Source organism: Colossoma macropomum, unplaced genomic scaffold (genome assembly GCF_904425465.1).
Source record: "Colossoma macropomum unplaced genomic scaffold, Colossoma_macropomum, whole genome shotgun sequence".
Taxonomy (NCBI): Eukaryota; Metazoa; Chordata; class Actinopteri; order Characiformes; family Serrasalmidae; genus Colossoma; species Colossoma macropomum.
The window spans coordinates 17,152,374-17,177,389 of NW_023494786.1; the positions used below are offsets into that span (position 1 = coordinate 17,152,374).

The following is a 25,016-nucleotide window of genomic DNA, read 5'->3' on the forward strand; positions in this document are numbered from 1 at the left end:
GTCTCTCACAGTTTCACTTTCACATACAGAGCTGCAGAGTAGCGGACTGAGAGTCAGAGCACCGCACAGCTTTAACCGGCCCTGTTAACGGCTGCAGTCAGTCGTTGGCTCCAGTTTGAAGCTGTGTGGCGAGGCTAATTAAACAGTGCTGAAGTAACGCTATACTCTGTAAGCGAGGGGCTCAACACACTAACAGGGGCTGCTTTACTTGATGGGTCCCGGAAGGGAAGTGAGTCACAGCAGCCTGTCTTTGCCCGGTGTGGGAGGAGCCCCCACTTCTCGCAATGGCCTCCTGTTGTGTAAGCCTGTGTTTTATGCAACGGAGGAAACGAGTTCCATGGAAGTGCAGTGGCTTCATGGTCAACGAAGGAAGCAAATCTGACCAGCTTAGTTTCCAGAAACTGTCAAAGTCATCACACAGCAGCTGAACAGCACCGCCGCAGTAACATACTGCTATTAACAGAGCGTGTGTTTGCCTTACTTGTTGGATCATGGACTCATGCATGTGGACATTAAATAGGGCTGGGTCATTCCACAGAAACGTCCACTTTTCCACGTGTCACTGGTGTTACCCATCCTCATTGGTGTTACACATAAGAAAGGTAACACCAGAGACAGTAACACCAGTGACTTTTTTAATAATTTCAAACTAGCTGCTACAGAGCATCAAACCACATGTTGTCAATCATGGAATATCCACTAAAATATGGAATTTAATCCATTTGTATTCTATTTTTTCACAATTACGTAAGAATAAAGTAGGTCACACCAGTGACTTCAACTAAAAGCTTCATATGAAATCATGAGCTAAATGAGAAAATGTCTGATAACTGAAAAGACACAGTGGACTTACCATGTGCTTTTTTCATAGATCTTCAAATAAAAGGTAAAAGGAAGTCAAGTGATGTCATCAGTGTGATTTTTATTTCAAAATAAGAGATTTTTTTGTTACGCTGTAACACCAGTGACACGACTCCTAGGGATAACTTTTATTATATATGTTATAATATTTATTTGGCATTTGTTTTCTTTGTGTCATTTAATTTATACATTCCACAGTCATGTAGAGATTATTGTAGGTAAAATTGCAGAAAAATGTTTTTTTTTTTCTTCGAAATATAGCGCTCACCCTCTACACATGACTGTGGGGCCAAGCACTTTTGTGGTGCTTAGAATTCTAAATAATTGATTTAAAAAACAATATTGCTAAATTTGACGGCTCAAGAAGGTGTAACTGTTAAAACAACTTATTGTGTTATTTTAAAATATAAATAAATTGTAACCCTAATATGTTTTTTTTAAGTGTAATATATCTGTAAAAGCCAGGGACACAAAAATGGACATTTCTGTAGAATGACCCAGGTGCATTTCAAGATAAATAAATACATTTATATGTAGCCACTAAACAGGCTAATTTTTTGAATGGCCGATGAAACTGTATTATTCATAGTTTAACTGCATTAGTGGAAGACTGGCAAGGCAATGCATAATAACAAATAAATAAAAACAAATAAAATGGCACTGTCAGTGTTCTTAGAGCATTTTTTAGACATGCTTAACACAGGATCTGCAGGTTTGAGAACTGTGTCAGAAATGCCTTTAATATGTTGTTAAGCTGCAGTATGCATGATTTTTTTTGTTGAAACTGTAAGAAGTAGCATTACTGAGTCAGGAAGGAAAAAAAGACTACAATATGGTGTGTGTGCATGTGTGTGTGTGATGCTGTGAGTCACCATTTAAAGCCACAAATCAGTGTCAGGTTGGAATTTGGTGGGAGTTTTCAGACCACGTCATATATCTATGTTTTATCGTCACACAAACAGGCTCAAAAAGAAGGTCCAGCTCAATGTTTCGGTCTCAAATGCAAAATAAACATAGCATTACACAACATACATAACATTATACTGATGAAGATGTGATAACAATCTTGGAAGACACGTCCTTCGCAAAGTTTTGACTAAGATTCATCTGCTTGTGGGGGTCCAAAGCATAGTCGACTTATAAAATGTTCTTCCGCTCATTGTGTGCAATTATGCATTTTCTACCAGAGAGGACTCCAAATCCCCAAATCATACATAGTGCAGCTTTGCGTGGGCTTACCTGGACTGAAGGCCAGGGTTTTTTGTTAGTTTATTTGTTTTTTAATGAGATTTATTTATTTCTCCTCCACCCATCCACACACACCAATGATCATCGTTACACACGTCATTCATATCGGTGACTGTTGATTGGCTGGATTTATTCAAAACTTCAGGTCAATGCTGATTGGCGGCTGTATCGGATGCATTCAACTTCAAAGTTAGGACCAGGTACTTCTGACAAAATGAATGAAAGCTGAGCACAAACAAAAAGCTCAGAAAGTAAAAGAAGTACCTTATAAGAGCAGACTTGAATTTAAATTCCAGAGTAATGGGACTTTTTTCAGTGCACTGTCTGTGGCATCAGCATCAGCTTTAACCCACTCACTAGCTCCCATAGCCAGGATGCCATGTTAGCATTAGACTGACTGCTGTGTTCATCTTCTTCAGCAATAATGTGGACTGAGAGTGACACTAAGAAATGGGACATTATTAAACACATTTCACAGACCTCTATTGTTTTAGTGATTTTAATGGTTTTACTGAGTTAACTCTACCGCACACGAGTGGAGAAGCATGGCAGACTGGACAGAGCACTTAAGTTCAAGTTCATCTCAAGTTCAGACTAAGTTTCTTATTATAGAACTATGCTATTTATAACTTACAGTACTTGTATGGTTTTAATGGAATACAACATTTTTGGATAGAAATTTATCCCGTTTGGTATTAGCTAACTAAACCAACACACGGTTTTTGAGTTTTAAGGTAGAGTATGAGGATGAAACTGGCTTCCTATTTGCCAGCTACTGCCACACCATTTAAGGTGGAATGGAATATTCGAATAAGAAGCTGACTTCAGCTTCATTGATCTTGGTGTAATTTTTAAACCTTGACCATCTGTGGCCTTTAGTGGTCTGATTCTGGGTTAAAGTTATTGCAGTAATGGAGAGATGATGAATGGCAGTGCTGGAAGTCGCTGATGGTGGCAGCGGAGCGAGCATCTTCATTAAAAACAGGTTTTGGGTTTTTATCGGGTTTTATGTGCAGTAATGTTTTTGCTTTAGTACTCTACTAGTGTGCAGTCATGTTAGGCATTGGTTCTGCTGATTGTTAGCCAAGTGACTGCCTCTTTCCATGTTTACTACATCTGGCGTAATTTGTCCACATCAGTCAGGCGGGAACTCAGTTGTCATGTTGAGTTATACTGATATTATGGATTTTAACAAGACCGTTTGGGCCTATGACCACCCTCAGCCCCAGGGCCCATGAGCAGGTTAAAGCACTCTGACTGTTGGGGCTTATTTTGTTACTGGAAATGTAATCAAACCGAGTTGTGAACTCTTAATTAAACATTTGATCAAACCTGAAAATGTGCATCAATACACCCCTATTTACTACAGTCTAGAAAAAAAACAAAAAGGTTTGCATAATATATACAGTCTAATTGCAACAAAAAGTTCATTCACTTCATAAACACTCCATCCATAAACTTAGGCTTTATTGTTTCTCAAAGTTGAAGACAGAACAAAATAATCTATCCATACACACTGGACATGCTGTACAAAAATATCAAATATCAAACCTGTCCATAATGTACATTTTCTGTTCGACAACATTCCGGTGTTAAAATCTATAAAATGCAAATAAAGTACCTATTCCAAATGTGATGGTGAAAACTGTCATATAAAAGTTTGTACAAATAATTATAGAAATCTTAACTGTACAATAAATAAAGCAATATCTCTGTTTCCTCATAAAGATTTGCTGTGAATATGTGAATACCCACACACTACAATCTTCAATCACCAAGAACTTCACATTCAGTTAAAAATACCCTAAAATAACTCAAAAACACAGAGCACACATTCAAACACACATACACACACAGACACACAGACACACACAGACACACAGACACACACACTCAGTCTAACTCAGCCCGCACACAAAGTGCACATTTCAGCTGTGGTATAATTACCTAAACCCTGTGACAGGCATGCAAATGACATGTTTGACTATCAAAGGCTTTTTTAAAATTCCTTTTCCTATCACTTTCTTCTCTTCCACGTTAGATACAATCAACAACGAATGTGTTTGTTTCAGAGTCTTCATTCTGTGTGATAAAGTGAACTGAATGTCTAGAAATCAAAATAACTTGTTTGTAGAAGGCCCAGCCTGGCAGTGGATTCCTGAACTACAGTAATATGAGGAGTCACTGTTTACTGAACTGACTGCTGTACTCCAGCGACCCAATGAAGAGAAAGAGAGCAGAATCAGAATATTTCACTGAATATTTGAGGTGATGACGAGCTACTCATTTAAGCCGCATTTTATGCTGAGCTCAGCAGTCTACAGGATTTCTATATGAGATCTGCTAAGGCACAGTAGAGATATCAGCTTTGAGTGATTAAGTAAGGCATAAAGGAAAAGTCAGCAGCACCTAGAGTTCACACATCCCACTGACGTTTAACAGTCAGACATGCAGAGCTGAGAGCTTTAAGAGAAAATCCTCAGTATCGAGAGAAAGGAAATATGCCAGCCAGTCAGACAAAACAGTGGAGAACAGTTCCATTCTGACTAAATACTACCACAGGAGAGGGAAGACAGCAGTGACAGTAAGAATACAGTCAGCTGTACAACTGAAGTAACTCCTACTACAAACAGACACAGTGCCAACCATAATGAACAAAGCATTATAAGACTTAATTAAAGCCCCCTGGAGTCCATCATTGTGGACTTTTAATGAAGACAGTGTTTTATAATAATAATAATAATAGTAATAATGTCATTTGTAATAATGTCAATTATTATTATTAAGAATAATAACAGTAATAAATATGTTAAACTCTAATAACAATCAGTATTTGTATTGTTCTTTTGTTGTTTTTTGTTAATACACTACCAACACCACCAATAATAATAATAATAACAACAACAATAATAATAATCAACACCACCACAGGACTGTCATTTATTATCAATACAAAATGACAACACTAATAAATATGAATATAAATAATAAATGTTTAACATTATTATTTTTATTATTATTGTTATTGTTATTATTATTTGAACTGAAAAACATGATAAGATGTGAGAAACTTATTAATGAATATAATAATAATACAAAAAAAACAAATTAAGAGGTAATCAGCTAGCACAATGATGGATCATTAGGTTAAAGGAATAGTCCAGTCAGAAATGCTAACAGTGAATAAAAGTGAAAAGCCACTAATTAGTACTGTGCAAATGACATGATGCTAATTGGCTTTAATTCACTGTTTGCTACATTAGCATGTTTGGTTGTGCTACTCCGTTAAGGCAGCAGTGCAGAGTAAAGATTGTCACATAAGACACAAACTCAGAGCCAACAGCTTTCACAAAAGAAAACAGTCCATAAAGCAAATCACTTGATCTCTAAAATACAAAAACCTTGTGCAAACAGAAGATCCATTAGCTCTTTTCATGGACCAGCCATGCTTCAGTGTGCTGTAGCTGTGCACACTCGTCTAACTGTCGTATTTGTAAATGTAGGGGCAGCGAGAGCGCAGGCCTTGACTACAGTCCTCCCTCAGACAGTGATGACGCCACGAGCTTCATACAGAGGGGGTTATTTCACACACAACAAACAGGGTTGATTGGGACATGGAGAGGAGACATCAGACAGGTGGACATAGCGAGAAAAAGGAGACGGATGCAGAGAAACAGATGGAGATGCAGTAGAGTGGTAGAGGTGGTGTGGTCCATAGAGTTACAAGGAGAGGTCAGCAGAAGCAGGTTCAAATGATTTAGTTCAGCCACGGCACAGAGGGAAACCAAAGGGAAGGAAAGAATAGAGAGACATTTAGTTCATTAGTGAAAAAGATTTGTTTGGAAAGCTTTCAGGTGTTGATTTCTATCAGTCTTGATGAGGCTGTGCTATTTTAATATTCACTGGTTACACACTTGTGTGCAAGTCCCTTCATTTCCAGTTAAAACAGCCATTAAGTAAAAGTTCCTGCAAAAAAAATAAAAGATGTAAAAAAGAGGAAGCATGGACACAGTAAATGCTGAAAATGTGAAAATATGTTTACTCAAAAATGAATAACTTAATGGAAATTTTGACTGGAAATAAAATAAATGAAGGGTTTTCTCTGACTTTTGTACAGTGCTGGTCATCCCTCCTACTGACATTTGGAACATCTACTCAAGCTGTAAGAAACATACTGGACAGTGATTTTAGGTCTGTTGCCGGTCAACTGGCTCAATGTACTGTACCAAAATCAACGGACGCATGAAGCTCAAACAAACTCAAACAAATACTAAGAATAGTTCTCTGCAACACACACTACAGGCCAAAAGTGTTGAAGCAATGCTAACTTGGTAAATGAAAATATTTTTGCAAAAATTAAAAGATAATATGTTAACACAAAGGTGGTTTGACCAAACATCTGCAGCAACAGTTTAGAACTGACTCTTAAATTCTTTTGGTAATTAGCAGAGGGTTTTTTTTGCATCTTTAATCCTAATCTTAATCCCAATCCTAATCTCATATCCACGTAATTCTAAAATTCAGATGATCTTGAAGGCAGGATGAACTAATTAGGTGTGCTATATTAGTAGTTCATAAATACTTAAAAGCTGGTCAATGTCAGGGTTTGTTATCAACAAAGACTGTGAAGGCTTTTTGACTTTTTCCATATGACACCATTTAATATTAGACTAAAAGTACATCACTGAAAACCAGTGGACAAACGTCTTGGGCCAAACTAGATGTCACTGAACATTTCGGGCTGGTTTTCCAGACATGGATTAAACCAAATCTCAAGCTAAACTGCATGGCCAATTAAGACTGAATGATCTGACAATGAAATTCTTTCTAGTCTAGGTTTATACCTAATCCGGGTCTGGATAACTGGCCTTTTACATTTTGTTGTAGTGATCGTGGTGAATTGATTTGACTGTAATTTTTGAACCTACTTGCTTCCGTACTTTAGGCCTGTAATGTACAGTCGTATGCAAAAAAAGACCCCTGATGTTGTTGATTTCTAATAGAAAATAAGTTAACACACCCTCTGCAGGGAACATTCAGGTTAATTTGCTAAAGAGATTGGGAAAAAAACATTGAAGAACTTTTGCATAGGCCACATTTTATGTTTTAATTTTTTTCCACTATTTTAAAATGTACAGAAATGTGTTCGCTGCAGAGGATGTGTACTTTAATTCACTTAGAAAATCAGCAAAACACAAATGTTTGAGTATAATTGTGTAAGCAGAAGAAAAATGGCTCCAAATATATCTCTGTTGCAGACTTTCTCCAAACTTGTATCACATTACAAACATAGAACATCTTCTTACATTACAACAATCATTCACATTAAAACGTTCAGTAGAAAAAAATATGCAAACATGCATCTGTTAAACCTCATTCTGAAGATGATTTTCAAACCATGACTTCTTGCACTTGCAGAGGTCTCTTCAAAACATAAGTCATCCATTGTGTTAAACTCATTATGAGCATACGTGGAGAAATCCCATAGTATCAGATAAACTGTACACACTTGGAAAGGCTCAGGAAACACAAGCCACATTTTAGTAGTATGCCCCAAAACCACATTTGCTTTAGTTCTCATGCTCTGAAGGGCTACAAGGTCAGCTTGATTGGCTGAGAGACTGCAAGGCCACACCATGCAGGATGCCAGGCCTATGATACGTACTCTGCAGACTTCCAGAAGTGTCCAGGATGGGACAGTCTGCGGTTGAGCTTGGGAAGCTTCTCCAGCTGGTCAGCGAGCTGAGAGAACGTAGGCCTTTCCTCCAGGTCAAAGGACCAGCACGCTGACAAGATATCCTTAAGGGCAGACACAACAGACACAGTTACAGACTAACCTTTCTTTAAAATTATATATAAAAATATATATAAATAAGCAGCCTACAGTCTGTTATGACTGAAAATGTAAACTTTGCTTCTAGCACCTACTGTTTATAAAACACTTGTGAATTGTGAGAGATGGAGGGGTTAGTTAACAGTTGTTAAAAAGGCTGGTAAAATGATGCAAGAACAATTTATTCAGGACACTTCTATGTTGTTTGAACCAGACAAACATTCCAGCCTAAATACATAAGAATGCATCATTGCTATCTCCAAAATGGTGACTTTTATGGGAGGGAAAAACTTTCTTAACTTTTAATGGAAGCTAATGCAGAAATTATTCATTTCATTCTGGACCATTTCTAGCAGTCCATTCATCTTGAAATTTGAATTGATATGGGGAGGTAGGTACACCTCTCGTTGGCTAATTTTCTATCCACGTTCTGTTCAAACTGAAAGTGATAAAATAAAAATGCAAAAAAATTGCATTTTTGGCAGGCCAGCAGCTTGTTACCACCAAACTGACTTCAGCGATAAAAATGCTGATGTGTTACCGTCTCTACTTCCTGCATGTCACAACCTGTGTTCCTTTGGTTTATCTGATTTTCCCATAACTAAATGATAAGGAAATTGTTTATTTCTTTAATGATTTTTTTCCCCCCATCTGAACCCTTATGTGAGATTCTCGTTTCTCTGCCATTTAGAGCTGCTTGAGCACTTTCTATATAGAAAGACTGCAGCCTTTTCAGTATCTCTCTCTCTGTAAGAGACACACTCCCATCCCCTCCTCCATCCTTCTGACTGCTGAAATTAGCAGATGTTTCTGCTATGCGAATACAAAAAACGCACTGTGCTCACATTTTTAACTTTCGAAGGCATGCAATTTTTACTTTATTACACTATCAAAGCACTTCACAGCCTCTCAGTTCTCTATTCTATACTATATTCTGTGCATTGCTATGAGTTTCTACTGAACAGAGATGCTGTGATGCAAAATATCCCACATGAAAAACAAGTAAACTTTACTGTTTGGACCTTTCACATCTTGTTCTAAGCATAAGACGTACTCTTTACTCTCCCTCTATTTTTCAGTAAAAAATATTCTAAAATATTAGACTGCTTTCAGATTGAATTATTACATTTTCCTTGCCCCCCACCACACACTGCCTTGTTGTGGATGCTGGCTTGAGCTTTAATACATCATGTATCTATATACTATATAATGTATAGGACACAAAGTCCTTGACTAGTGAACACACTCATACTAATGTCATACCTTACATGCACGGTATGCAAAGTCAAGACATAATCTGTCCCATGGCTGTCTTTATAATCATTCAAGCAATTATGTTACATACTTCTAACTGGCTGACCTTTTGCAGTAACACAGCAACACCTTACAAACATCACAATAAAGAAAAATTCAGTATTTTTTTAGAACTGTCAAAACAGTTTGAACAAAATGTGAAAAAAAAGTGGCTGTCATGGACTCACTGTGACTTCCTTTCCTAGACTGATCTGGGACAGCTGCCGCTTGATGCCTTTTCCGCTTCCTAGCTGCCAGATAGCAGCCTCGGCTGGCTGGTTGGTAAGGGGCCAGTCCCGTGCCTGCAGCTCGTACCAGATAGTGCTGAGACAAGATAAGCACACAAAACAGATATTAATTTTTCTGCTGGATTTGCAAAACTTCCTTTTTTAAATTGTGTGTTTAAAGGTAATAAAGCCTTTAGAATTATTCATTTTCACAGCCATTTCCACATATTTTTTTTTAATTACAGTCTTGCATCTCAGTTCTTGCAAAAACAGATGAAAAATTGTTGGTGCTTTAGGGGGATACAGCTGTATGAGGCAGGAAGGGGAAATGTCTGGGTGTGGTCTTTACCCAAAGGCATAAACGTCAGCAGCCTTAGAGAAAGGCAGCCGATCCTCATCGTTGCCAGGACACATCCTCTGCACAATCTCAGGAGCCAGGTAATAGATCCAGCCACGTGGCAGCTTCAGCTCATTTTCTCGCCTGTACATTTACACAGAAACGCAATTTCTCATTGTCCTTCACATGAGAGGGTGCTACAGCTAAAATGACAGTGATCATCAGAATGATTACTGAACACATCAGCTTACTTACCGATCCTCTTGCACCACTCCAGACATGCCAAATAGGCCAAAATCTGTGATCACCACTTTGTTTGCGTCATAAAACACATTCTTGGATTTCAAGTCTTTGTGCACAATTTCCTTTGCGTGGAGATACCCCATTCCCTATCAGACACAAAAGCAAGAACATTCAAGCTAGATGAAGAAGACAAAACGGATGCAGACAAGAAGAGACAAGCAAAAGATTTATACCTTTACAATTTCCTGAGCGATTTGCCTCGTTTTATTGATGTCAAGTGAGGTTTTAGAATCTCTCACAACAGAGTACAGCGTTCGGCCCTTGCAGAAACTGCAACAAAAACAAATGATGTAAATAAATGACTTATTGCAAAGACAAATTGCATGGCCTCAGTTCAGTAAACCCACGTTAAATACCCCTTCGAATAAACGCTTAGTCTTTACAGGTTCAAAAAAATTGTTTTCAATTGGCTTTTTGTTCCACAGTTCTGTACATTAACATGTATGCAAATGTTTTTCAGTGTTTAATTATTCTGTTTTGAACTGGGGCTACAAAGCTAATGTAGCTAACACGAAACAGTCATTCAGTGACTTCTTCAGTAGCATGTGTGGTTTCTAACAATGTGTACTAGGTGGCCAAAACTGTTTTGCTGTCAGAGTCACAATTTTGGGTCTTTTCTTGAGCTCTCACACTGCAAAGTAATATCAAGAGTACGTAAGCTGTGCCCACTGGAAGTGGAGTGGCCCATTTCAACCCAGAGAGAGGAATGGTTTTAGAAAGCTGGAGTGACTGGGTTCTCTCTCGCTCCTAGATCGCTCTCAAAGAAGTCAATCCCATAAGCACAAAACATGCTGAATTCCTCAGCTCGGCTACTGACCCGCTCAAATTCCTGTTAGGTTTATCTCCTCACCATCTGCCTTCAACAGTGTTGGGGTGGCTGCTCAAAAAAGTAATCAGTCACAAGTGACTAATTACTTCTCCTAAACTGCAATGGGATTAAATTACTTACTGCTTCCTGGAAAAAAGCAATCCTACTGCTCATTACTTTACATCTAAGTTACTCTCTAAAGCCCACATGAATTTTTTGGAAAGTACAAGGGAAAATCTGTTTCAGTACTTTGTTTAGAAAGATATAACCAGTCAGAGTAAACATCATTTAAAAGGCATGTAACTATCCCATCTTCTGCTCTGAATGCATACATTTTTGCACTAAGCCAGTTTGCAACACATCTGTACTAGATATTCAGCATTCTTAATGGCTTAGTTCAGGTTTGTTTGGAGCTAGGTTATAGCAAAAGTGGGAATCGACTTGAGGTCCCTGACTGGTTTGAGAACCACTGGTCTATATGCCAGTTACTTTGAGCTGTGGTATAAGAAGTGTAACAGTGCATGCAAAATTAATATTCTCACTCCAGCAAAGTGCATGCTGATTTAGGCATGAAGTTAGGAAACTTGAAATATAACCTTCCAGTATGTTAGCTCCAACTGACTACATAAGGGTCAAGTCATGTAAGTAAAATTTTTGGCCAAACTGTTCAATCCCTGGCCTGATGTCATTAAAACACTGAACATCACAGCAGTTTCCCCATAGTTTTCCCTCCAGGCTCCAATCCAGACCCCCCTTCTTCACTACAAGGCCTTAGGCTCACCTCGTAATGATAGCCAGCTGGGGTGGGTTCATGCAGGCTCCCATAAACAGCACCACGTTCTCATGCCGAGTCTGTCTGTAGTTCATCACTTCCTTCTTGAAGAGCTTCAGGTGATCCTGATTATTTCCGTCTATCTCCAGCACCCGCACGGCCACCTCGCCGTGCCAGCGGCCCCGGTGCACCTTCCCCCAGCGGCCTTTTCCGATCAGCTCCCCAAGCTCCAGCTGCCAGAAAGGCACGTCCCATTCCTGCAGGTACACACTGGTCTGGCTATGCTTGCGGGAGATGGGCCCCTTCCAGGGACTCCTGGAGTTGGGCAGGTCGTCTAGATCATCGTCTTCACCTTCACCTTCATCGTCATAAGCAGCATCTTCTTGCCTCTCATGCTCCTCCTGATCATCATCGTTCACGTCCTCATTCTTAATGAAAAAATAAAAAATTAAACAATTAAGTTTATTTGACCCCTTACAGGCTTATTATTCAGTTATTAATCTTAAGCCTTGTTGTCTCTTACTACTCTAAATTATTCAGTAACTACTATCAAACATCTATGTAAGTTCCAAGAGCGAGGGACAGAAGTGTGGACCTGCCCATAGGTCTTTAATGTTTAGTGGGTTAAACTGAGACACGCTGTTATATTAAAAAAATGCAAGATAAACTTGAGACATTTCCAGTACCCCTGCCCTATTTTGGTGTTTTCCAAGGACTAAGAGTTTATTTACACTTACACTTAATCAATTTCTGAATCAACATTCAGATAATGTCCAGACAGAATTTATTCACATTGCATTTACACCTGGCCACATGGATGCATCTTCGTTACAGACTGAAATATAATCTGCGCCAGTGCTGCTTTTTTACACAATAAGCACATTTCTCCTGGAATCTCTTCAGATAATGCCATTCCAGAAATTGTACACTTTGCAATTTGTATTGATGTTTAAGATGTAAAATGTGACCCAAGCTGTTGTTTAGAACTCTTGTAGCTCCATATAGGCCTGAATGAAGACTGCATATTGTCCCTGTTGAAACCAAACTTTGTATCTCCAAAATGTTAAGTTTTTAAGAGAAGGAAAAAGCATTGTTAATTTTCAATAGAAGTTAATTTAACAAGATTTTAAGTAATTTTCCACCATGTCTATTGGCACATTCATCATGGATAAGTTACGCAATGTAAAGGGCGGCTGACATTTTAAAATATGTAAAAAAAAAAAATTAATAAAAACAACAAAAATAGAGATACAAGGTTTTGTTTCGGTAGCAACAAAATGTAGCCTGTAGAAACAGATACACTAGCCTCACCTCCAGATTCAGAAGCATCTTGATTGCATTAACACAGCTTTTTTCATGATCAGATGGATACCTGATCGTTCCAAGACGCGAGAAGTGGCTGAATGTAAAAAGGCCCTAACACATCCTACCCAACTAATCAGCTAATTGACAAGCACTTCTTAAGCTGAAGTGAGTGTGTGAGAGCAGGGTAACACTACATTGAGTAGGACAGGGCTTTGCCAAAGATAAACAGAATCTGTGCTGCCACACTTACCACAGTTTCTTCCTGCCTCACAGACTGCAATGTCAGCTCACTTGCCGCTTGCTCTGTCTCACTGGAAAAAAGACATAGGACGCTCTTACATACTGAGAAACAGCCCCAGTACTCAAAATATATGAAACCATATATTTACCCTCTTTAATATCAGATCTGTTACAACAATGCACATTTCTACATCAATGTATCTATTAAAATTCATTAGGTTTAGTGCAATGTGTGTTATAGAGTATGAGTTTCAGTTTCTATGAACAACCTTTATGCAAAGCTGTATAAGTTTGCAAACTAGGTACGTATTATATTGTCTTAGGCACCTAAGCACAATTTAAAACCATTTATCCTGGCAGTAATTGTGCTTGTCCCTGTAGAAACACGATAGAGTGGTGCTCATTAGAATAGATACAAATAAACATAAATATGGTAAAAAGTCACAAGAATTTCTTGTTTTCAGAAAAGTAGTGGATATCTTGTTGGCTACTTTAAAGAATGAAGTTCAGTTCTATATTTCTCCTTGATGCCTCAGCCATCTCACAGATCTGTGACATTCCATCAGCAGCACACCTACACCAACATAATGATGGACTGATTAGCCAAACCAGGTTTTGGATAATAACTAAAAATAATTCTGGGCTGCTATGAGGAGAGGTTTGGAAATGATTAACCAAACACATAGAAACAGATAAAATCACAACTAACTGTATTAATATTATTTGTACTTATAGTAATGTTGGTGTTTTTCTTAGCAAATAAACACTTCCTAATTTGTGACTAAAAATTCTGCACACTGCTGTCCCCTGGTTGAGAGCATGTATATTGCTTAAGAGACAATGAAATATGTGGTGTAAAGAAGTCAATGTACAGGAATTGTTTGCAAGCCTGTTAAAATGGCAGCTAAAGACGTGTCTTACCCTCTGTCCTGACTGCCATCTGGATGTGATACGTCTGTAAGAAAAGTCACAAATGTTTAGATCTCACAAGAAAAAATGTCTACAAACTTACAGTGGATTTACACAGGTGAGCCAAAACACTATGATCACACACAGATAACAAATAGTACTGATTATCTCATAACAACAGCTTTGTGAAGGTCTGGGATATATTAGATGGTAAAATGAGCAGGTATGGATAGGTAACTCCTATCCACCATCAAAAACACCTACAATAGGCATGTCAGAGTCGGAACTGGACCTTGTAACAATGGAAGAAGACCGCCCGATCCGATTAGTCTCATTTTCTTTTATATCACATGGACAGCCGAGTATGCATGCACCATTTACCTGGTGATGCACTGTGGGAAGAAGACGAGCCAGTGGAGGGACTGAACTAAAATTAATACTGGATCACAAAGTGAGGATTGGAAATGGTTAAACAATGGGCAATGTTCGGCTGGGAAACACTGGGTCTGGGCATTCATCTGGACGTCAATTTGACAAGTGTCACCTACCTAAACGTTGTGGACTAGACCCCTTTATGGCTATGGTATTCACCGATATGCACCTGCCACACTGCACACATTCTTCAGGAATGGTTTGAGGAACATGAAGAGTTCAAGGTGTTGCCCAGGCCTCCAAATTCCCTAGATCTCAATCTGATCAAGCAACTGTGGGATGATCTGTGGGATGTGAAATCAAGTCTGATCTGTGGCGACTAAACTCTTGATGCCAGATACCACAGGGCACTTTCAGAGGTTTTGTAGATTCCACAACTTCGCAGTTTGGAGCTATTTTGGCAGCATGCGGAGGACTAACAGCATATTTGGCAGGTGGTCACAAAGAGTGTATGATACATGCACACCAATTATGGGATTTTGGCAGTTATCTGAATATTCAGGTGGTCATGTAAACAGCATACTCTTACATTTCTTAGATCGGATTAAGACTGTTATCACATTTCTAGCAATCCAATTAAGAGACCTGGACTTTAGCCCAGTAATAAGGTTTTCACTGCATGTATACCCTTACTCTGATTTTACTACATGCTTGACACAATGAAGAATCTGAATATTCTTCATCTTCTAGATGATGTATATTCATATTTTCTGGTAAAGGTGTACCATGATATTTGAGTTTTACATTACTTTTTCATAACGTCTAATTCTATGACTGGCAAAATTGGCAGGGTGCAAAGCAGAAATCCGATTATACCTGGCTTGTGTAGACCCAGAGCTTTCCCATTATTTGATTACCCAAATCTGATTTTCTGAGGTTTTCAGATTATTAAGTGCATGTAAACACACTTAATGTTTTGGCTCACAGGTGTACTCATTTGCAAGAAGAAAAATTTTCAAAATAAAAAATACAATAGAAGTATAATTATAATGTATGGGGTAACTTCCTTTATAAATCCAAAACAATTTTAGCAATCTGAATAATCCTACATGCATTGACTAGGTAAGAACATCCTGAGGGCAAAAATAATGAATTTCTTCCCTGCATGCAAGAGACTGTCACTTGTTCCATTTTTGCAGAGAGGTGACTGAATAAAGCCTCCAATTGTTAGGCCTAAATGGAGGCTAAATAGATTGTAAGATATAATCACTGGCCAGTAAGGGACTTTAGTAAAAGGAACTAGTTCAGGAATCCTGCTTAATCAATAGTCAAGACAACTTGCTTTAACCAATATGTTCACTAAACACAATTCAGCTCATAAAAGATGACCCTCTCAAAGAAATGAATTATTGCAGCCAGAAGGAGGCATTAAAACAGCACCATGTACCTCAAAGTCACGCACAGTGCAACATACAGAAGCAAAAGCACTCAGGGTGTGTCACACAAAGAGCAGTCTCGAGTAATTTTGTACAAATCCAACCCTGTTCTTTAAATATTTGGTAGTAGCGTGTTAGTATTGAAAAATGACAGAAACACAGGGTTACATGAACAGTGTTAACTCACCAGGGAAGATAAACTGTTGTCTGAGTTGAAAGTAGCAGGCAGCTAATGATCAGGACAAGATGGAAAGAAAAAAGACCAAGCAAAGGGTGAGGAGAGAAAGAGCGGTCAGAGAAAGAGCGCTAGCTGTAGGTTATCACTGCCTCTGACATCTGCAACCAATGAATGGCACTGTTTTTACCCTTTGCTGTTGAAATACTGCTACTGCTTCATCAGCCTATTTTGGGTAGAATATTACTTAGATGATTGACTGTGGGGTAAGAAGTCTCCATATAAAGGTATCACTGTTGCATCAGCTATAGGATATTAGTTGGAGATGTCTTTGAATTTAGGTGGCTTTGTGACAACAAGAGAGTAGCATTAATGCAACACGGGAAGTTTTCTGAAGCATATTTATCCAATGAAACTGATACCTGCTATGTGCTTAGGCTACTTGACACAAAGCGCAAAGGTAAAAGAAGGCAAGCTGGAGACTACAAAAGCTGTAGATTTTCTGAATTAACTAGCTAGTAGCACTGCATATACAGGCAACATTAATGCTTAGATTTTTAACGGATATGTGCAAATCCACACCACATTCATACAATTGTGACATTGTGACGTCAAATGTATGAATATGTTTAGTTTGCTATCTCAGTGTGCGCTGAAAAAGTGTAAGCATGCAATTCTTAGAAAAGTAACTATAAAAATTTACATGCACTAAATAATGACCTTAATCCTGAAAATAAAAAACCTATCTAAAAGGCTGACGAAACAAAGGAAATTAGACACAAAAATGATTGTTAGGAGATCACTTCAAAAGCATATGAGATCACACTGAACACTACTTATACAGTCTGTTAATAAAGGAAATACATACAGTACTGTGCAGACCTAAGCAAATTGTTCAAAACTATTTACCTCGGTGTTAAGTTTGCATTTGCCAGTAAAAAACACTAGAAGACTAGAATAAATATAAACAGACGTAACAGTATACAGTAAAAAGTAACATGAAGTTTTTGTTTTTTGAAACAGTAGTTGAGATGTTGTGAGCTAGTTAGAACACAGGTTCGGTTCCGGACTTCACCTCGCCATCGAAGGGATTTGTTAATCTTTGCCACCAGCACACATGATTTAATTTAATGAGGGACTGATTAGCCAAACCAGATACTGGATGATAACTACAGTTAATATGGGGCCAGCAGGAGAGGTCCGGAAATGGTTAAACAAACACACTGACACACATAAAATCACCATTTATTGTACCAATATTACTTTTTATTTTAATATTAGTGTTTTTCTAAGCAAATACTAATCGCTGCCTAATAGTTTTGAACGTGATTTTAGACCCAAAACATTTGCACAGTACTGCATATCTAAACCTTTTGGGTAAGGCAAGCTCTTAGTGTGACTCAGCTAATATTACAGACCTGGAAAGTTAAAGCGGTTGTCCCGAGGCCATTTGGGAGAGGGGTTGGGGGGTGGAGTAGCACTGGCTGGGTTACTCTGGCTGAAAGCAGGTGAAGACGGTGTGGAGGAGGTGGTAGAAGAGGGGTTACTGCTGGAGTCCAGCTGACTCACAGATGGATTCTGGTCCTGAGAGGAAAAATAATGTGTGTGAGTATATATATATATTAGGGATGTAAAACATTTCTTTAACAACAATATTATTCAAAAAATACACTGAATTCATAAATGTGACTGGAGGAACTATTTACACAGTAGTTAAGTAAACACACTAAAAACAGCCTGAGAATTTTATTTTGGCCAAAAATGAACACACATTTTTGAATATTATAAAGATTTAATTATTTAAATTGGCACCTTTAGATAGATGCATACCAATGCATTAATGCATTTTTACCACCCTAATATCTAAAGAGGGTGATAACAGAATACGTTCCTCAGCTGGTACTTTTTTACTCAATTATCATTCTTTATTGACATAAATCCTAAGCCTTGTATATTAATGCATTATGTATTTCCAGGTTTTGTCACTCATACCTTTTTGTTTATTGGATTTGGTAATGTTTCAGATTTTGAAGACTTCTGCTTTTGGTCTATCCTATTATTGATGTCTGATGGAACTGACTCTGTTCTTCTGATTGGTGTAACTGTAAAGCAAAAAAGAGAAGCACTGAGCACTAAGAAATAAAACAGCAGTTGAGATTTGTCATGTATGTCAGATCACATTTTACCTGGAAAGGGTAGCTTGCAGTGAGGTGCCTCTTTGGTACACTTGTTGTGGCACTTTAACCTGAAGGTGAGAAAAGAGCCGTTAGCAGATTCTGTAAATGATAAGTAGGTGTGGTTATAATGCTGGGGTTTCCATGGTAACTTACTTGCAGTGTTTACACTTTACGCCGAACATCAAGTTCTTCTTACACACCTCACAAGTCTGAGACAGCCATGACTTGGTAGAAAATCTTTAAGGGGGGAAAAAGTGTGGAACTTCAGTCATTTTCCTGCAACCAATGTGCCAATGTACCAAAGAGGTTCAGGCTGTCTTACCTGTGTGAGAAAGTAAGGCCAAAATCTCTCCGTATGGTCTGTGGAGAACTTTTTTGGACTGCTAGAGAGGATCACAAAAGTAAAAGAGATCAAACAAGGCTGTGATGTATGATGTTGCTGTTGTAACAAAACTATATCTCCAAGTTGGTAACTTTTTATAATCTTAACTTTCATGTACATTAATGTCAGGAGATTTTATTCCAAGTAATTTTGGTTTCTTTTTATTGGTTCCTTCATGACTTAAATAACATGGAATGTTCACACATTTGATACTGATATGACATACTTTTGATATGACAGTGACAATGTATCAAAAAAACTGTTTTACTTGGGTTGCCATGTCACAGGTGCACCTACTTCTCAGTGTGGGGCTCTCCAGCAAGATGGGTGTGTTGGGTAGAGTGTGTGAAGACCAGGCAGAGAGCAGCGGTGAGCAGGAGGGCATGTCTTCATAGCCATTCCCTCCACCATTCACCTGCACGTTTAGAAGTGGCTTCTTCTTCCCATTCCTGAAGGGCAGACGAAAAACTGTGTTTCCCACAAATCCACCCGACATTGAACCACCCAATATTAAAGCATGGCTTACAGTTTCAACATAGTTTCAACTTTAGAAGCTCCGCCCACACATACCCAGAACATTTAGTATCTAAACTAAGCTGGCCATAACTATTGGGATTTTCTGATTGGCTACCTACACATTCATGTGAATGCATGTCCATGCAGTGGGTCTGATCATCCCAACAGGAAACACACCTTTTAAGCTGTCCGTTCTGTGATAAGCTTTTCAGAGCAGGATACAGTCAATGGACAGAAAAATGTTTGTGAAGTTCAAAAGGTCACATCTTTAAATGTTACACACAATCTTTCTTGGAAACTTTGTGTTGGCTGCTGCACACCGATTTATGTATGGTGGGTGTGTTTTTTCTTTTTTGAAAACTGCCCCTACACACCATACTAAAATAACAGCACGTATATGATTATTTTGTACGTCACTAAAAAATAGCCCCTTCCAGTAAGTTAAAGTAGACAGTTATTAGCCATGTTATGCGGCAAAGCTCACCACACTCTCTAGCAATAAGCAGAAGTCTAGCTTGCAAAACTACCTTCAAGACCTCAAATTGACAAATCATTAGCTACACTTTACCAAGGGTATTTGCTTTGATATAACTGATCCAACAAGACTAGCTTGAATGGCACATCTTTTAACCCTTTGAATCAATTATTCTGAGAATACAGTGAAAATACTATGTAACTTGTGTACACTGAGCTGCCAGTTTATTACATTCACCTATTGTTACTTACATTTATTGGCCATATTATCAGAAATACTTATCATATAGATTCACTTTGTAGGTAGGCAGTTACCCACTGTAGCCTTTCTGTTGCTGCACAATTTGTTAGCCATTTATCAACAGCCTACCAGCAAGAAACACCACACTAAAAACCCCAGCAAAGCAGCTGAACCTGAGACACTCGTACCAGCACAACACTAACATGCCACTACTATGTCAGTGACACTGCTGAACTGAGAATGCTCCACCAGTCAACAAATATTTGATCAGCAAATATTTGCAATGGTCCTATGGTGGTCACTTTCCACTGATGAATGAGGCAGAAGGTGGCTAACAAAATGTGCAGCAACAGATGGCATCTGGCAACAAAGTGCATCTATATGTTAGGTACTACTGATTAAATGAGCAATAAATGTGGGTACAAGTCAGATATACCTAACAGACTGGCAACTTGAGAGTGAAGAATGGAAGTTTGGACCTGCTGACAGCTCCTTAGAGTTTTGGGGGTTTAAACATCAAGGCTAAATGTTAGGGGGCAATTAGGTGACTCCTTTTCAAACTCTCTCTAAACAAGCTTCTTTTGATTATTCTTGATGGAGCAATGTGCACCGTGACTGAAAAGCACTCCTCTAGCCAGTACAATTTTGTGTTTTGAAACCACACGCCAAGTTGAAAAACCATCAACATTTGTTCTGAGTGCCCATGAAAGGCTCCATATGTCATCCACAGCTGACCAATCAAGTTTTTGAATACAATAAATTGTATTCTTGTTTTTTTATTTTTTATATTTTATGTTCTATGTTTCATTAGAGAGACATTATCTAAATTTTCTATGTGTTCTTATATATGTCAGTTCAAAATGTTTATCTGTCAACTAGGTCTTTGTGTTTACCACTTCAATCAAATGCAATACCACTCCCCCCACCCCCCAAAGAGGCATGTCCTACTTCTTTTTAAGCATGAGAAGCAGGGGTTGTTGCATTTAAAAAATATATCGTCTAGACTAGAAGGACAAGTTTGGGACTTTAGAAAGAGCTCGGGTCACTGGTAGTAAGACACTTCACTGTAAGAGTAGTGAGAGTCCTTCACTGAAGAAGCAGCTCTCTTCTTGATTATGTCATCTGGCACAGAGTGAGCACTGCTGCAATGACCCAATCCTAGACGCCACCAAGTCTGAGCTGACACAGTAAATACGGAAACTTGGGGTGGGGGTCCCATCACTCGACCAAAAAAACATGCCAATCATGCCCTCATATCACATCACACATGCATGAACATTCCACCTGAGTAAGTCTTTAGCCTGAAGGCTCTCTTGAGAGTTACATTCTAAATGCTTATTTTCCACTTACATTTGCACAGTATATTAAAAGATGATTGTGTATTTCTGCAGAAGTCAACATGACTGTGGTAGCTACATACTGACGGCAGGACATTTCAAAGGGAAATTACCTAAATTAATTATATAAAGGAAATTCGCTTGAGTTCCCCCTATTAGGCATATTTCATTTCCAGAGAAGGCTCCTCTGATCACTGACGCATTGCTAAACAGTAAACCCCCACTGCAGATCTGACAGCAGTAGTCATGAATTAAAACGGCATCCAATTTAAGAGCACATCAAGCACCTACACTACATTACCATCTCATTACAGCACCATCACCAACTCAGTAATGAGCTTCATAAACTTCATTAAAACAAGTAACATTGTCATCACTGTAAGCAAAAAAAGAAATTAAAGCACTTGTTCAGTGACAATCAGATTTACAGAATTTTCTCCTTACCACAATGGTCAGCAAAGATCATGTTTGGTGACCATACACATATTTGGGTAAGCGAAAAATTGTGCAAATTTGAATTTTTTTTTTTATTGTTACTTAAAAAGAGCACTAAGCTCAAAGGTTTCCCACACATAGAAGACATTCTAAACCAGTGGCCATCAGTCTACCTCAGATCTGCTTCCCCTCATAGTTTAGTCCCAACCCTCATCTAACATGCCAGTCTTCACCCCCTTTAGTATTCTGTATTGGCTAAAGTTGCAAAATACATAACATTCCTTGCCAAACTGGTATTTTAAATTTGTTCATGAAAAACCTGTTGCATATTTAAATACAGTGAAAGTAAGAGGCACTTGGCTATTAAGTACAGTGAGTCAAGTAGAATTAAGCTATGACATTTTATGTAGTTGTAGAAACAGACTTTGAATACAGTGTGAGTTCTTTACATCATTAAATCATCATGCAACGCTGACTGGCCAAAATCAAAATTTTTGATTGGCACTTGCGTGTTTGGAGCAAAAATCTGATCCGATCTTGAGCAATTCAGATCATGCATTCCTTGTGACCACTGCTATGAACCGAAAAACTTCTTAGAAAAGGTTCTAAACATGTACATGGTTAAATTCCCTAAAAACGCTGTGTATAATACGCTGGACCTACTTGTTGGGCGCAAGCTCGTCCACTCGGTTTGCCAGTTGTGTGTGGCTCTTGCTGCGGGGCAGGGCGAGTGTGGGCAGGAGCTGCCGCAGTCTGTTAGAGGGGGGCGGAGGGGTGCGTGGGGGCTTCAACACAGTGACCCTGTTGGTGGGCGGGGTCAAAGGAGGAGTCGACGCCAGGCCCAAAGGCCGCCGACCCATCTGGGGCGAGGGGTGAAATGGGTCAGCCAGTCCGTCACAGAAGTACAGGTTGGGATAATCCAGGGAGGGCACGGTGGACACAGAGATGGAGCGAGGAGCGCAGGAGCCTGAGGAGGTCAGAGGAGGTTCTACTATCCATGGAATTCTGTCATCTTTCAGCTCCCGCCCTACAACAGACACACCAGGTTTTTTGATTAACTAAGAGAAAACATAGAAGCTGTCCTGCCTTCCTCTTTGCATGTGTGTGCATTCTATCAGACAGAGAGAAAGAGGGAAAGGCGTATAATAGTCACTCAGGCACTTTTTTGCTGAAGCTGCTTGTAAATTTCCCTTAATCGTGGTAACGCACTGCCTCTCATGGCTTACTACTTTATTCTAAATTCTACTTATTACTCCTTAAATATAATTCAGCACACCACATGACGTTTACCCAGCAAATCTGTGCAGTTTCCTCATAAATCCATTGTGTCACTTTGAAGATTTAATAAACTATCCCCTCAAAGAAAGCAGCTTCTCAGTACTCTACCTGTTCCTGCAGCAGCGCAGGAGGAGTGGGACTGACTTGAGTCAGTGGCACTCTTTAGGCAGGAGAGGGCAGCAGTGATGCGGGAACACTCATCAGTACTGGAGCCCAGTTTCCTCATGGTCTCCTGCACCTGAGCACCTGACATCTGCAGCATCCCCTCTAGAGACAGCTTCACCGGTACTGCCTGAGAGAGAGAGAGAGAGAGAGAGAGAGAAGAGAAAGTGAGAGAGAGAGAGAGAGAGAAGAGAAAGTGAGAGAGAGAGAGAGATAAAGTGAGAGATAACGAACAGAGAAAAGATAAAATAAGAGAGACAGAGAGCAAAAGAGAAAGTGAGAGAAAGAGATAAAGAATAGAGAAAAGACAGAGAGAGAGAGAGAGAAAAGAGTGTGAGTGTGACAAACGACAGGGATGGAGAGAAAAGGAATAGAGGAAGAGAGAGAAGGAAGAGTATCGGGGGGGGGTAGCATGAGAGAGAGAAAAGAGAGATTTTTACATGCATAAAAATAAGTTTTAAATCTGTAGCTGTCAATAAAGCAGCTTCTTGTAGTCCATCATGTTTTCAACAGCCAGTCAAAACTCAGGAAGTGGAGGAATAAGAGGAGGATTATGTAACACCGTCTGTTTCCAGAGAACTAAATCATCAGGACAAGCAGTGACACTGCAGGGAAATTCAGAGAAGAGGAAGTGTTTAGATGAAACTCACTCATTCCCTTTTAGTAGCTCTGCAGTGTGTGTGCAGAAAGGTGAGAAGGAAGGATTTAGCCTTTTCTTCAGCCTGATCAGCCTGAGGCTCAGCAGAGCAGGTGAATAATACAGAATGACACACACTCTCACGTGGACATTCTCACACACATACATGCACACACACAGAGTCCTCTATGGCCATGTTTCTCAAACTGAGTCACAGGACCCCCTTATGGTCCATATTTATGATCTCAACTTTCATCAAAGAGATCGAAGAGCAAAACTAGACTGCCTGGGGGCCGTGAGGACCAGTTTGATCTAAGAAATTTCAAAAAAGACTCCAATCAAAAAGATTCCAGTTTGAGGGGCCAGTCTACACATAGAGGATAAAGGCTTTTTCTTTGAACTGATATAAAGAGTGAGGAGGTAAGTTTAAAAGAGGTGGCTGCTAAAACACAGTGATACTTTGTGACTGAAGATGGCGATTCAACTGCATCAAATTTACTACTTTTTAGTCTACTTACTGGACTAAAATAACATTACAAGACTAATATTAACAGCCAAATTAAATAAACAAATAAATTAACACATATTTACATACAACTCAACAGAATATGACACAGACTGTGATTTGGTTGGAGGTACACAATGAAGGCAAGGGTTTTTCCTCTTTTTTCAACCAAATACTGGCATGACTGGAGCTAACTGTTGCATATATTGTCTATATTCCATTACTGTGTAAATAGGTTTTCTAATCACATTAGTGTATTCAGTATATCTTTAAAAATAACTCCAAACTGCACCAAAATAACAATCAAATTGATGGTTTGACACAAAGAAACACTGAGTATGATACATTACAATGTAACTGGCCTTTTGCAAAGCTATGACTTACACACTTCTCAGTTACTCACAGCCAAGCGAAAGAAAAACTTCAACAAAACTCCTCAAAACAAATACGCAGCGAGAACAGTTGTGGCAGTAAATTAGTCAGAATGATTAGTCTAGGAAATGGTGAGGTGGTGTTACTGAGGAATGCCTCTAACACATAAGTCTTGTTAATACGGAGGATGGTGTTGTTTTTATTTTACTCTCAAAGATGAAAAGGTTTTAGATTAAACTATGTGGAAGACCAAACTCACAGTGAGCTAAACTTTATCTGGGTTTCTGCATTTGATTAAAAGCATTTTAATATGATTACAAATTATGAATAACAATACAAAAAAATGTTACAAATAGATGACCAGCTAGCTCTTCATGGCTT

At 38.8% G+C, this 25,016-nt stretch overlaps 1 protein-coding gene across 8 annotated transcripts in view; it reads right to left on the minus strand.

The window, feature by feature from the left end:
• Positions 1 to 3,555: 3,555 nt before the first annotated feature.
• Positions 3,556 to 25,016, minus strand: part of ksr1b (kinase suppressor of ras 1b) — a 51,908-nt gene continuing 30,447 nt past the window's right edge. For 7 of the 8 annotated variants that reach the window (XM_036562547.1, XM_036562586.1, XM_036562594.1 and 4 more), the window contains 18 exons: positions 23,068 to 23,251; positions 22,345 to 22,708; positions 18,976 to 19,127; positions 18,619 to 18,679; positions 18,450 to 18,533; positions 18,306 to 18,364; positions 18,112 to 18,221; positions 17,538 to 17,703; positions 16,132 to 16,173; positions 14,149 to 14,182; positions 13,238 to 13,298; positions 11,692 to 12,110; positions 10,276 to 10,372; positions 10,055 to 10,188; positions 9,812 to 9,943; positions 9,424 to 9,559; positions 7,775 to 7,908; positions 3,556 to 5,672 (listed from right to left, as the gene is read on the minus strand). In XM_036562547.1, the coding sequence (XP_036418440.1) occupies positions 5,588 to 5,672; positions 7,775 to 7,908; positions 9,424 to 9,559; positions 9,812 to 9,943; positions 10,055 to 10,188; positions 10,276 to 10,372; positions 11,692 to 12,110; positions 13,238 to 13,298; positions 14,149 to 14,182; positions 16,132 to 16,173; positions 17,538 to 17,703; positions 18,112 to 18,221; positions 18,306 to 18,364; positions 18,450 to 18,533; positions 18,619 to 18,679; positions 18,976 to 19,127; positions 22,345 to 22,708; positions 23,068 to 23,251 (2,454 nt within the window). In that variant the 3' untranslated portion in view covers positions 3,556 to 5,587. The remainder of the gene's footprint in view (positions 5,673 to 7,774; positions 7,909 to 9,423; positions 9,560 to 9,811; positions 9,944 to 10,054; positions 10,189 to 10,275; positions 10,373 to 11,691; positions 12,111 to 13,237; positions 13,299 to 14,148; positions 14,183 to 16,131; positions 16,174 to 17,537; positions 17,704 to 18,111; positions 18,222 to 18,305; positions 18,365 to 18,449; positions 18,534 to 18,618; positions 18,680 to 18,975; positions 19,128 to 22,344; positions 22,709 to 23,067; positions 23,252 to 25,016) is intronic. The other variant, XM_036562554.1, reaches the window with a different exon arrangement.